The sequence below is a fragment of the Pleurodeles waltl genome, chromosome 1_2 (assembly GCF_031143425.1).
Source record: "Pleurodeles waltl isolate 20211129_DDA chromosome 1_2, aPleWal1.hap1.20221129, whole genome shotgun sequence".
NCBI lineage: Eukaryota > Metazoa > Chordata > Amphibia > Caudata > Salamandridae > Pleurodeles > Pleurodeles waltl.
The window spans coordinates 511636736-511650316 of NC_090437.1; the positions used below are offsets into that span (position 1 = coordinate 511636736).

Here is a 13581-nt window from a genome sequence, read left to right on the forward strand (position 1 = left end):
CTTTGTCATAGTGGAGTAAAACATGTCTTATCTTTATATGATATGTGATCAAGGAAATATCTATCAGGGTACAGTGAGAAGAAGTTTCACTTTTATTCAGCTTACTTCAGAAAGCCAAGCGCAACACTCAACTCGCAATTCTCTCACAAAGCTCTGACAACGTGACAGGAAGGCTAATCAAACTGCCCACCAGCCTGAAAGGCAATGCTCACTTTTTTTCAGGCATGAAGCAACAACAGGTAGCATACGCTAAGATTTGGGAATTCCTGGCACAGCAAATGTAACCATCCAAACCTCATGTTCATTCTTCTCTGCCACAACCCGAAGGATTGTACGATCCTTAACATTTTCAGTAGTGTGGAGTACTAGAGCTTCAGCTGCCCTCAGACAATGGTAATTAGTGGGGTTAACTACTATTTTAATTGTATGGCAACTCTGGAATGCTCTGACCATTTGTATAGTTTTTTCTCCTAGTGTGGAGTCATGCAATGTGTATTGGTCTTTTATATAGCTATACATCAACATCTTATATTCATTTTACAAAGTGATTTCTCTCAGAAAGTAGTTCTTAGAGCAGGTTTCTGAAACAAGGTAATGATGAAGGCCCAGTACAAGGCAGTGTTTGTGGCTTCGGGATACAGCATTACTAATAGTTTATTTTGGAGTAGCACTAAACATTCTTTAGTTACAGAATTTTAGTCATCCAATCCTAGGGTCTTCATGAAATCCAGGTGCTATGTAGAGGCTCAAGGACAGTGTTCTGTCTTTGTAGTGGTGGTTTGTCACCACCAAACACTGATATTTTCTGTGTTGAACCAAACACTGATATTTTCTGTGTTGCTGCAAGAAAAGTATATGCAACTAAGCATCATTCATTTCCATTGACCAAATACAGTTTTTGTATTGAAACACTTGCACAGAACTGAGACAAAGTCAACATTTTGGACACCTGCAGGAGAAGGAAGTGGGTGAACTTGTAAGGACCACAGTAGAGCTAAGTCCTACAACTTTTTCCTTACAAAGAAGTAAGGGGAATAATAGTCTACCCTCCTCCCCTTTCCTTCTGAGGAAGGAACCAGCTCTATTACTCTTAAAATATGGCATATCCTAACCTCCTAACCTCCTGCAAAAGATCTGGAGATATGAACTGGGGCAGAGGCGGCCTAGAAAGAAGGAGGAGAGTGCTAAAGTTCTGCCATTCCATACTGCAAAAAATAATGCATCAGTGATGATTTGGGCCTAGTGGTCAGAATGGTGTGAACATCCTAAGAGGGAGCTAAGGAGGATGGCAGAAACTCTGCAATGTTGCCCGATTTTCCAAGCTTCTTTTAACGATTCATCTTTTCCCTGAATGTCTTCACCTTGGGTGAGGAATGATAGGACACACTTGCCTCGGTGGCTGAAAGTCATTTGCAAGCTGAAAGGAAGATTGTGGTACTTGCTGCTACCTCTTGGATGCCACACAACGATGTAGCAACATGGCCATTTTCTTTACTGATGGAGGATTGTTAGTTTCAATGACCAACAAGAAAACATGATGAAAAATAAAAAGAGGAAGGAAATGCCTGAATCAACCTTACCATCTAGTAATTACAATGAGTAGTCACCTATTACATTGTTTTGTAATTGTCTATGCCGTTACAGTAGAAGACCAACTGCATGCCAATCAGCCTAGGCTCTGCTCCACAAGGGACAGGTCGTTGGGAATTACCATGCTATGTCCCTGCTGCTCAGCAACACAAGCAACAGCAGAAGTGTTTTTGTTTCACCCCTACTGGACTTCATGGGTGAGGTGTAGTCTGTGTTCAGCCCATCCCAAAAGGAGTAGTCCAGCACAACTCGAGGTCGTCTAGTGAGAAACACCGGCAAGCCCAGACACGGTTCAGCCTTATTCAGCATCACTAGTGAGGAGGCTCAGCAAACAATCAGATGCAAGTGTAAGACACCAGGGATTAATTTGCGAAGCAATCAAGACTAAACTCATTGACTGATATGTTAGCACACGTAGCACCGTTTATATTTGTATTCAGTTCCTCATATCACTGGGCACAGTAATAGGAATGGTTTTTATTTTTGTGCTGTATAATCGTCCTTAAATTAGCTTTTGACATTTTAAAAGAATTCCATAGTAACATTATGCTCAAAACTGTAGTCGTTATACAGGGAATTAAATCTGCAACAAGTGTTTACCCTTTAGCTTTTGCGTTTGGCTTTTTTTTTAAGGCTATCCATAGGCTTATGATGTAGAAAAAGGCATCTTTCCAATAAATACAAGTAGAAAACTCAGAGATCTCCAATGTATATATCTCACTCAAAACCATCATTCTTTGCTAATGCATACTTAACTGGCTCCTCCCCCAAATAAATAAGTACCTAGTTCAGCCCTCTTCTTAACCTTGCATGTTAAAGTCATCCTCTCTGATAGGAAACCAGAAAGTAAGATTTCTGTGTACACCTGGTGGGCATGGCTAGGTTTTCCGCGTGGCGCAGATAACACAACAGCCAAAACGTATCTGTTACCAACCCCTGTAAAACACGGCGGATACTTACCTGTGGAAGAGGAAACTTCCCTGATGATGCCACCTACGCGAACACCGGTATCCTATTGTTACGTCCTCCACATTCTTGATTCTTAGTCATTACTCACATGCACAACACAGTGGATTCCTGACCATTTAACATATTTACTCCTTTGTAAACATCAGACATATGTGAGGCGTATTGTAATCACCGTCATTCCCATTTGTTTTAAGGTGACATATGTTAAGTTGTAGTTACTCCACTCTGATGCTGCATGAAAAATATTACTTATTTATATTAATCTGTTTGAGCACGTAGTGCTGTAGACTCACATGCTTTGCACATTCTTACCATCCACAGTTTGCTGAATGTTGTTTGCTGGATGTTGGGAGTTGTTTGTTTTAGAAGCAGAGGTTTCAGTTTTGAGAAGGCTTGTGAGCACTTCCAAAACCACACAATGAACAAGGACTACACCTTTATTTTTTTTTAAAGTTGTATAATTTACTAAATTGTTTAATATATAAAGACCGACTTACCACACAGAAACTGTTTTTGCACGAAAATAGATGTAATCAAATGGAGTTGCCGATTTCCCATTTGAGCCCTATATTTGCTTATGTTTTTGTATTATAAGGAAATGTCTCCAGTCATGGACGGTAACTGTACCATGTGGTTTACTTTATCTTCTGCCTGCTTCTTTGATTATAGTTATGTCTCAGTATGTTAATCTTTTCACAACTCAATAAAAGTGCTTGAAATAAAAAAAGAAATCGAGGCAAAACAGAATAGTAAACAAAAGAAACAAAATGAACAATAAAATATACATTCACAAAAGGAATTCTGTTCCTTGTACAATGTGTTTTATTCTTCTTGTCAGTATCTCTGCCAAATGTCAGACTGTACAATATGGTATGCAGTTTAGCAATACAGCTGTCTCAAGGCCCTATTCTTCTATCATGCACTTTCATCTGGATATTTTACATTTGCTTCACTTCTCTCGCATTTAGTATTTTAAACACAGTCTAAAACCTTTAGTACCCAATAGGACCCCAAATCCGTCTCTGGTGAGGTATCAAGATCACTAGCCTTTTTTAGGTCTAAATATAGTCCACGATTAGTATGGCGAGGGGAAAACAAGTTCTCTGCCTCCTCATCTCTATCAAGTGGTACATCCTAAAGGTGTTGTATGGCATCTGACAGAAAGCAAGCCACAAGGCATGTTAGTGGCGCTGAGGCAGACGCACTGCTGGAGTGACCCGCTACACAGCTGTTCCTTAGTAACCTAGTAACAAGACTGAGACATAGCTGAACTCTGCTTCAGATCCGAGATTGAGGTTAGGGTCGGATCCAGAACTGGTACCCCTGAAGCTGGGTCTAGCGGGACAGTAATTGTACAATCCGATTTGGCCTCTGATAAGGCATCAGTGACGTCATGTGATCAGGAGTAGCTGGGCTTTTCATTTTATTTTTGCGTTGTAAGTAGATTGTCATCAGCTAATGGTATGGTATAATTTTACAAGTTTTGAAGTAAATCTACTTACATTCAGAAAAATTAACATGCAAATAATCAGGCAAATAGTTGTTTTTTAAAATGCTCTGATAATTTATAAGGCTTGCAGCTAATTTTGACAAATGCCATTTCAAGCACTAGATATATTGATGATCTTGCATTTGACTGCACCCATTATAACACATACTATTACAAGAAGTTTTTCTCTGCATGTGCCACATTGTAATGAGACAGCAGCTACTCGGAAAGACGGATGTGATGCACCAGTCCATATAAAGTGTTACTAAATCCCACTGACATGCCAAAAATGCTTCAACTGTGTTTCAGTAATGCGGTAGAATTAGGCAACCTCAGACTTACTGTTGGCAGGCCAGTTAGAGGGGTAGTACCCTTGCAAAGGCAACAGCTCCACTTCACTGATGGCGGACGGTCCAAAGAAGGCACTGCTTGCAATAAACGTATCAAGGGGAGCAAAGTTAAGAGTTTTTGACACAACCCAGAGATCATCTGTGAGAAAAAGATAAAAACATGGTGTATCGTGGGTCAAAAGAACAATACCTTGGACTTAGTTACAAAAGATACTCAAATTAAAAACACTGTATTTGTCTAATACACTTTTCTCATTTTCTAAGTAGTTAACAGGGCAAAACTGCATTCCAAGGCTACTGGAATAATGTGAACCTGCAGCCATGGCGTTTTCCACATAATTATGGATTTGCTGCACAGACCACATAAATCCATCGTCAGCTGCCTATTCTGCAGGATTTAGGGAAAAAAAATTGTGTAACTCAGACGGATCAAAGGTTACTAAAAATGTGGCAACGTGTTTCCGTGCAGAGGAAGACCTGTTGCACAGGTTGATTCGCCATCTTTTAATTGCTTATTGCTGAATTTAGGTGTTAAACTGGTACCAATAGGGTGACATAGTTGCCAAGACAGTGTTGGTATGTCGACAAATTACACAATGAAGTCCTGCTATCATAAAATATTGCACATAATTTTCATCTTCCTGCAGCATAATTTGGTCCTCATCTGCCACATAATTCCAGTGGCCCTGCATATAACTAATTGCTTCAGAGGTTCTGAGCCTACGAGAACTGCAGGAGATTGCACTATGCATCCTCAAATAAATTATCTTGATTGGCAAAATCACTACATGTGCAAAAACATATCTCTCATATGAGCACTTTCAGATATTTTTAGACAACCTCAGAAAGCCATTAATAAAGCTATACTTCTCACAAGGCAATCTTTATAGTTTCATTACACAGTAGGCCAGTGTTATCCTTGTGGCCTAGTGTGATCAATTCCATTTCCAACTCTGTCAACCTACCGTGGGATTCAGTTTCAATTGGTCCAAGTCTGAATACATTAGTCTGTCCAATGACAACTATCCAGGATATATAGTAAAGGACGCAGGACCTGAAGCCTGCTGGTGCCCTCCGGGGCACACTGCAACATAGACAAGCCCCTGAGCCACAGAAGGAGGAGCGGATGCCGGACTCTGCGCTACATAACGCAACTTGTCTGCCCGCACACGGGACCTGAAGCCTGCTGGTGCCCTTCGGGGCGGACTGCAACATTGTGAGAAAAGGCCTCTTTTTGACATGGTTAGCCCGACTTTTTGCCTAATGTTTGATGTTGCCTAGAAGTTGTAGTGCCCAGGGCCCCTGCTAACCAGGTTCCATGGGCCAGAGCTCCTTCCCTAAATCTGTTGTGATGCATTGGCACAATTGGATACACCCTCAAGTACCACTGTAAGTCCCTTAATAAATGGGTACCTATGTGCCCAGGGCATGGGGTACTATGGGTAGGCCCCTGAGGGCAGCAGCACTGACTGTGCCACCCTATAGGGCCATGAATCCAGATGCACCTAGCACTGACATTGCAGGCTGAGTATCCTGGTGCAAACATAAAGCACAAACTCGACATGGCACACTGCCTGTGTACCCTGTCCACCATATACTGCATTTACTATGGGTAAGACACACCTCTGGCAGGCCTTACAGCCCTAAGGCAGGGTGCTCCATATTATGTGTGAGAGCATAGCTGCATAAGCAATATGCCCCCAACTGTGAACTTGCCAAACCTAGGACATAGTGAGTGAACAGAGCAGCCATTTTAATACATGTGCTGGACACTGGTCAACACAAGTTTCCCAGCTACATGATGGCCACTCTGAACCCTGGGTTGTTTGGTATCAAACAACTCAGAATGATAAATCCACACTATTACCAATATTGGATGTATCCCTAAACGTACCCAAGGGCACCTTAGACGTGGCCCCTGCAAAAGCTAACTATCCTGGCATGGTTGCTGACTGCTTCTATCCAGCATGCTACTTCCATACAGCCAATACACAAACCTCGGGGGAAGCCCTGCCTCTCTGGTTTGTAAAACAATGCCCTTCCTGGGTGGAGGACCTAGAATGTGCACTGCCCTGGCAGTGATCTTCAAAGGGCTACGGCCATTGAAACTCGACCCCCAGGCCTGCTGCTAGAAGCAGATGGCCTCCCCCTTTATAAATCCTCACTTTTAGCGGGAGCAAAGGCGTGAAACCACACAAAGGGTTGGAGGAGTGGCCCCACCTGGCATGTACCACCCCTACGGTGTTGCCTGCGAGGTGGACCCACCATTTAATTTTCCTTCATCTTAGATGGAAGGAAAATAGACAATTAGGCTTAGGGAGGTGACCCTTCCCACAGAAAGTGGTCACTATAGTGGGTGTAGCAACCAAATGTAAATGTTTAGGTTCCCCCTAAAATGCCCACTAAATTCACTATTTTGTGGAAACCCCTAGACCAAGGAATCAGATTCGAAGGACACAAAGAAGCCCAGCACAAAGAAGATCCAAAGCACGAAAACTGTGAACCTGCTGCATCAAGAAAAGGCGCCAAACCCTGCCTGCTGCACCCAGGACTCAACAATTGGCGCTATGGAAAAGCTGGACACAGGACTGACCTCAAGAAACCCAAAGGACCTTCAGGTTTCACTAATCGCCCAAGAACTCCCTCCAGAGTGGAGGTTCCACTCTGCAACAATCCAAGAACCAACAACCCAGTGAGGGTCACTTCACTGACCAGGCAATATCTCCCGAACCAGAAGTTGCAGCCGGACCAGACGACACACTGATGATCTGGAGGACAAACCCTGCAAGTGTGCCAAGTTTGGTGGCACTGCGCCCTCCAGTGGCCGAATCATGCCAATATCCCGGGTACTGGTCATCTGATGTCAGACACTAGGAAAACCAGCTCGCTCAGAGCTGAAAAAGGACCAGGAGGAAGCCCCAGATGAGGGACTTCAGGAACACCCGGCCAGAGTGCCCCCGATGTCCTGTAAGCAACCTTCAAAAAAACCTACACCCAGATCTAAAGGGCATCTTTGAGCACAGCCTTTGGCTCACCGATTGGCTCTGTGCCCTGCAACGAAGAACCAGCGGTGCCCCAGGGGTCCCTCACCCCTCGCAACTTCGACACTTCAAGGGGACCGCAAGGCACCACATTTAAACTTGCAAGAGCAGACCTTTTCCAAGTGGTCCCCGTCAGTGGCCCTGCACCAGCTCCAAGAGACTTTTTACCAGTGCTCGGAACCGGGAGCCGTCTGATCTACTCCCACTGGAACAGTGTGCCCACCGACGACCTCGAACAATCTGCATAACGGAACTTGGTAAAGCAACTGTGTGATTTTGTATGAATTTTTAAAGGTGTTTTCCTATTGATTCCTACTGTGCGTAACTACGCACCGAAAGACTGCATTTATTAAAACTTCAAAAATCCATATCTTCAAAAGTACTTAACCAATTTTGATAATCTTGGTCTTAAAATTTATACAAAAATCTGAAGTGTTTTTGAAAATTGGTCCAGAGGTATTCCTTTGAGTGTGTGAGTTGCATGATTGATACTGTGAGTACAACAAATGCTTTGCAATTCTCTAAGATTAGCCTAACTGCTCGACCAAGCTAACTCAAAAATTGGAGCATCAGGTGATCTAGTTTTTACCTCTATAAACCAACATGTGGATGCCTGTTTTGCCTCTTACAAACATCCACAAGCCCCTAGGCCACAGGAGGAGGAGGGGCTGTCGGACTCTGCGCTACATAGCATGACTTGCCTGCCCGCACGTGGGACCTGAATCCTGCTGGTGCCCTCGGGTGGACTGCAACATCCACAAGCCCCTGAGTCACAGGAGGAGGAGGGCCTGCTGCACTCTGTGCCTCATAGCATGACCCCCACCCCATTTTTGACCTTGTGAAACTCTGAGTCAGGTTGGGTTTCTTTCCTTTTTAACACACTGATAATGGTGTATTAAGGGGATCGAGGAAGATCACGATCAGCTCTACAGGGGGGACATAATAGCCTGCATTGACTCCTTTTTAGTTCATGCAGCAGGCATCATAAGCAAAGAAATTGAACTTACAGAAAGACCTCTCTCCCCGGTGGAACAAAGGGAAGATACGCTTACTCTAGATGGCATGGTGAAAGATACAGGGCTTATGGAAGGCACATTGGTTCCTAGCCTCTCGTCCCTTTTTGTTAGGCAATGTAGGGACCATGCTCACCAGGCGGACAGTTCAATACTTATAGAGCCTCCTGTGAAAAGGAAGAAGCTGGGCGCACAATGCACAAAGGGACCTTTAGCTGGCTTAGAAACCCATGTTAAACAGGATGCTGGGTTACCGACACTTAATTAACCTAAGCTGGACGACCTGAGTACTCACATCTACAGTCTATTTAGACAGCATCTTAATCCAGTTATTGACAGACTAGCTTCTTTAGAAGCGAAGGTGATCCAACTGTTTAGCATTATTTCCCTAAAGTCTGTCACAGAACCCGCTCAGGCCCCCTTGGCTGCACCCTACTCACCTACATTGGGTAGTGTGTACAGCCTGCCTCACAGTGGTAGGTGTAAGAGTTGTTAGCTCTTGTCCAGTAATGTACTACCTGGGGTGTGCTGTCATTATTACGCAAAGTTTGCTCAACCCCAGGAATTAGCACCGCAGACATTTCACATTTCACGTAATCTAGCTCCAGGGCAGGTAACATCCCGATTGGGCAGGGGAGGAGGGGGAAAATGCTCCACACATGAGCCGAGAGATTAGGGCTGTGCAACATGGCGGTGCTGGGAAGGGCATTAATAGATTGAATCTTCCCCCAGCATAATACCCCTTTGTTGTGGTACTAACAAATGCACCTAGACTTCGAACTAGGGCAACTGGAGACAACGGGTCAAATGACATTAAATGTTTATCATTGGCTAACTCAATGCGGGGGCTATAAATATTTTTCTATTGAGAACATTTTGATGGCAAGAAGGGTGGAGTGGGTGGGGCCCTCTATTAAGCCCTTATCTGGTGTTAGAAATGGGGTTTCTGGTTGGCGAGCGCATGCACCTAAGCCAGGCAGAACCCACCCACTCTAGTCAGTGTGAGGGAGTTAGTTATACACCCATGATTATCCCTGCTCGCCCTTTTGGTTGACTGGCACAAGCAGTTAGGCCTATCCCAGAGGCAATGTGTGAAGCGATTGCACAACAAACACAACACAGACACGTATTATCCCCAGCACAAAGTAAACACAACACCAATTTATATGAAAACAAACTGTATTGTACACAACATCAGACCAAACACATGTCAGTAGTACCCTGCTACCTAAGCAGTTGTCAGAACATTTCACAGTACTATTACTCTGAAATGCCTCCAAGAGTCACATACAACATACAGGTTACCGGTTATTCTGCAACATAAGCAGTGTCAGGAAAACATTCTTAGCAAGAATGCACAGGTCATAGTGAAAACATTACCCAAAAATTCACATGTCCTAGTAAACACATTACCAAAAATGCACATGTCCTACTAAACATGTTACCAAAAATGCCAGGACATTACCATAAATGCACTCTCACCTACAGCATACAAAAGGGGGGGGTAAATCCCAGCCTCATAGACGCCATGCAGGAGCGCACGTGTTCCTATAACCAGGAATACGGTAAATGCGGTGATCTCTGGTGAAGGCCCCGCTCTGTTCATGGGGGTCGCTACCCTCAAAAATGTGCAACTATGTTTGGGGGGGTGGATGGAAGAAATCGGGCGATTCCTCAATGCTTGCAAACGCAGAGAATTTCTTTGATGGATGCCCATGTCCGCACGGTGTGGCTGTGGCCCCTCTCAAGGTGTGCCTCCTCAGAGAAGGAATGTCAACAAGTGGCTTGGCAGGAACAGGCCCTCCAATGAGGGTTCTACCTCCTGACCTGCCTGAGGTGTTAGGGACGTCCCTTACCGGGGAGCCTCCTGGCGTCAGCACAAGGTCCGATGCCTGTCATGGCGGTCCACAAATTTAGAGAGCGGCCGCTCCCCGTTGGCCGACCCTGTCTCCTGGCAGCCGCTCCTCCAGCAACCAGCATGCCCGCACCTGACCCAGTTCGCAAGCTTCTCCAGATAGCCGTTCCGGGACACGGTGGTGAATGCACCAAAGCAGGTGTCTGCATTTGCCCGGGGGGCACTCCTCACTGTAATCCTGTGCCCTCGGGGCACCAACAGCAGCATGCTGACTCGTGTGACCTCTCCGGGCCTTGTGAGGGAGGAGGCACCATTAACACTTGCCCGGAGCGCATTTCCAGCACTCGAGGGGAGATGCCCATAAAGCGCTTCTCCAGCACTGGGCTGAAACTGATATCCTGGAAATGTAGCGCTTTCCTCACGCATTAAGAAAACAAAGCGCTCTTCCTGCACTGTCAGAAAGTAAAGTGCACCTCCAGTACTGTCAGAAAAAGATGCAGGGGAACAGTGGGCACAGCACCCAGCCCCTGGAGACAGAAAAATGGAGTACAAGGAGGTATGGCCCCAGCAAGCAGGCCAGCACAAAGGTTTGCAGGCAGTGGCAGTTTCTCTAGTGACCCAGCAGGTCACAGATCAGCACAACAGCAGCAGTCAAGTGCCTCTAGCAGCATCCTGTGCCCAGGTCACTCCATTAGTGTCTCTAAGTGTCTCTCCAACATGGGGGAAACCCCATGTACTTATACTCAGTTTTGCGAGGTTCCAGAGGTTCCAACTGGTTCTAGGAGTGTCCCTTCTCTCCTCCAGCACAGGCTCCTGGCATCAGTTGGAGGTAAGCAAGCCCTTTGTGTGAGGTCAGGGCACAGCCTTTACAAATGCAGGTGTGACCCGCCTTCCCTTCTTTGCGCAGGAAGACCATTCAATATGCAGATGCACCTCTGTGACACCTCCACCATTCCTGTGTACAGGCTATCTGAAATGTATGCACAAAGCTCAGCTGCCACTCTGCTCCAGACGTGGATTGGAGTCAAGCCACAAAATACCAGTCATAAGCACAGAGAAATGCTCACTTTCTAGAAGTGCCATTTCTATATTGGTAATAACAAAATCCACTTACACCAGTAAGCAGCATTTCTCACTACCATTACAACCGTACCAAACATGCCTACACTACCCCTCATGGATCAGACAATACCCCTAGACATAAGGCAGGGCATTTCCAATGCAATCCTATGAGCAAGGCAGCACTCACAGCAGTGAGAAACCAACAGGCCACATAACCAGGCACATGTTCCTGCCTTCTACATACATAGGACCTTGCCCATAGGGCTAGCTAGGGTCTACCTTAGGGGTGACATATGTAGTAAAAGGGGAGTTCCAGGTCTGGCAAGTACATTTAGATGCCAGGTGCCTGTGGCAGTAAACAGTGCATGCAGGCCCTGCGCTAGCAGGCCTGAGACAGGTTTGAAAGGCTACTTCTGTGGCTGGCGCAAGCAGCACTGCAGGCTCACTAGTAGCATTTAATTTACAGGTGTAGGGATACCACTGTACAAGGGAGTTACAGGTAAATTAAATGTGCCAATTTGGTGTAAGTCAATCATACCAACTTTAGAAGGGAAACCACCTGCACTTTAGCACTCATCAGCAGTGATAAAGTGCTCAGAGCCCTACAGCCAACAACAAGAGATCAGAAAAAATAGGAGGAGGAAGGCACAAAGTTTGGGGATGACCCTGCAATAAGGGACAGGTTCAACATCTGGTGAATGCATTGAGGTCAACTTCAGTAACCCAAGAGTTCCATCTAATCTATTAAGCCAACCGCCACCGTCTTAGACAAGGACTTCTCAGATTTCTGTTCTACCACTTTTTTTTTTTTTTTTTTTTTTACAAACCTATTTCTAGCCCAACCTGCCCTAAGGCAGCAGCTTTTAATCATGGCAGGCTTCCTATAGTTTATAGCCAACCTGTCCTCAGGCAGCCGTTTGTAATCATGGCAGGCCCCTTAAAAAAGGCCCATGCTGCTCGCAAACATGACCATGGTACTGCTGAGGTAATCTCTCAAAATAATTATGCACCCTTGGAAGGGCTGGAGGGTGTGGACTGACTCCCTCCTCAACAGGACATACGGGTCTCTGAATGTAAGGGAGGGTGTTCTGTTAGTTCTGTGGGGCTGTCCCTGATGAATGCTCATGCCTGTGAATCACCTAGGGTTCTGTCCTGGAACATTGCAGGCCTGAAGAGGACGTTAAATAACCCAGGTTGGAAAACCCTAATTGCTGCCTTCCATGTGATCTGCCTCCAGGAAACCTGGAAGATCGAGCCCAATCATTTGGATGGGTTCTGCTCCTGTCATACTCCAGCCCTTCTGTCAAATGCAGGCAGAGCCAAAGGGGGGCTACTAGATAGGAGGGTCACAACATTCTGTAATAAATCCCTTTTTCCACTACCTTGTGTGCGATAGGGCATGTGACTGGGATCTGTTAATTAAAAACTATTATAACTTATGAGGGCAATGCCCAATGGGTGGCTGTGGAGCTTGAGGAAGTATTTTCTTCCCTCAGTGATACTCACCCTAAGGCCTTGAAGTTACTTAGAGTTGCTGACTTTAATGTCCATCATTGTCTGTGGGTAGGGAAACCAGTTGCGGTGTGGTGAATGATGTGAATGAAGCCCTTTTGCATTTTTTAACATAATGATTACGGAAATGCACTTAATAATATCATGGTCAAATTTGATTTGAGCATATTGAATGAGGTGCTAGATCAATCAGGGCACCTCAACCCGTCCTTCAGGGGGCCTGTAGGCGAGTCAACTATTGATTTTATCTTAGCATTTGAGTATCTCGACAGGCTGTTTGATGATTTTGAAGTGGACTTTTATGGATTCAGCGATCATGCCAGTCTGTCCTGTAGAAAAAGGCTGGAGTGGGTCCGTAAATTGTGACGCAGGGTAGGATTCAAACCAGTGTTAGCCAAGATGAACGGCTACTCTCTCAAATGGGACAGTTAATTTTCTACAAGGGATTTTAAATAGTAGCCATGCTGAGCTCTCACTATGTCTAAACCCTGAAGCACCCCCAGCACTGGTTATTCTGGCCTTTGTGGGAAATACAACTAATAGCAGGAATGCTCTTTTCTGACAATCTGGTTCATGTGGCTGCAAGGCTCAGGGATGGTTTGATTCTAGGTGTACCAAAACTCGGGCACACCTACTTCAAAGCCCTACGTGCTGAGCAGAAAGATCTGGAGCTCATAAAGAGCGCACGCAGATCCTATAA

General features: G+C 45.2%; 1 protein-coding gene across 1 annotated transcript in view; it reads right to left on the minus strand.

Annotated features, from left to right (window-relative positions):
* The window catches only part of ZGRF1 (zinc finger GRF-type containing 1), a 554924-nt gene that overhangs the window by 251566 nt on the left and 289777 nt on the right, over positions 1–13581 (minus strand). Inside the window, exon 16 of the mRNA XM_069241594.1 lies at positions 4391–4537. Within this exon, the coding sequence (XP_069097695.1) occupies positions 4391–4537 (147 nt within the window). The remainder of the gene's footprint in view (positions 1–4390; positions 4538–13581) is intronic.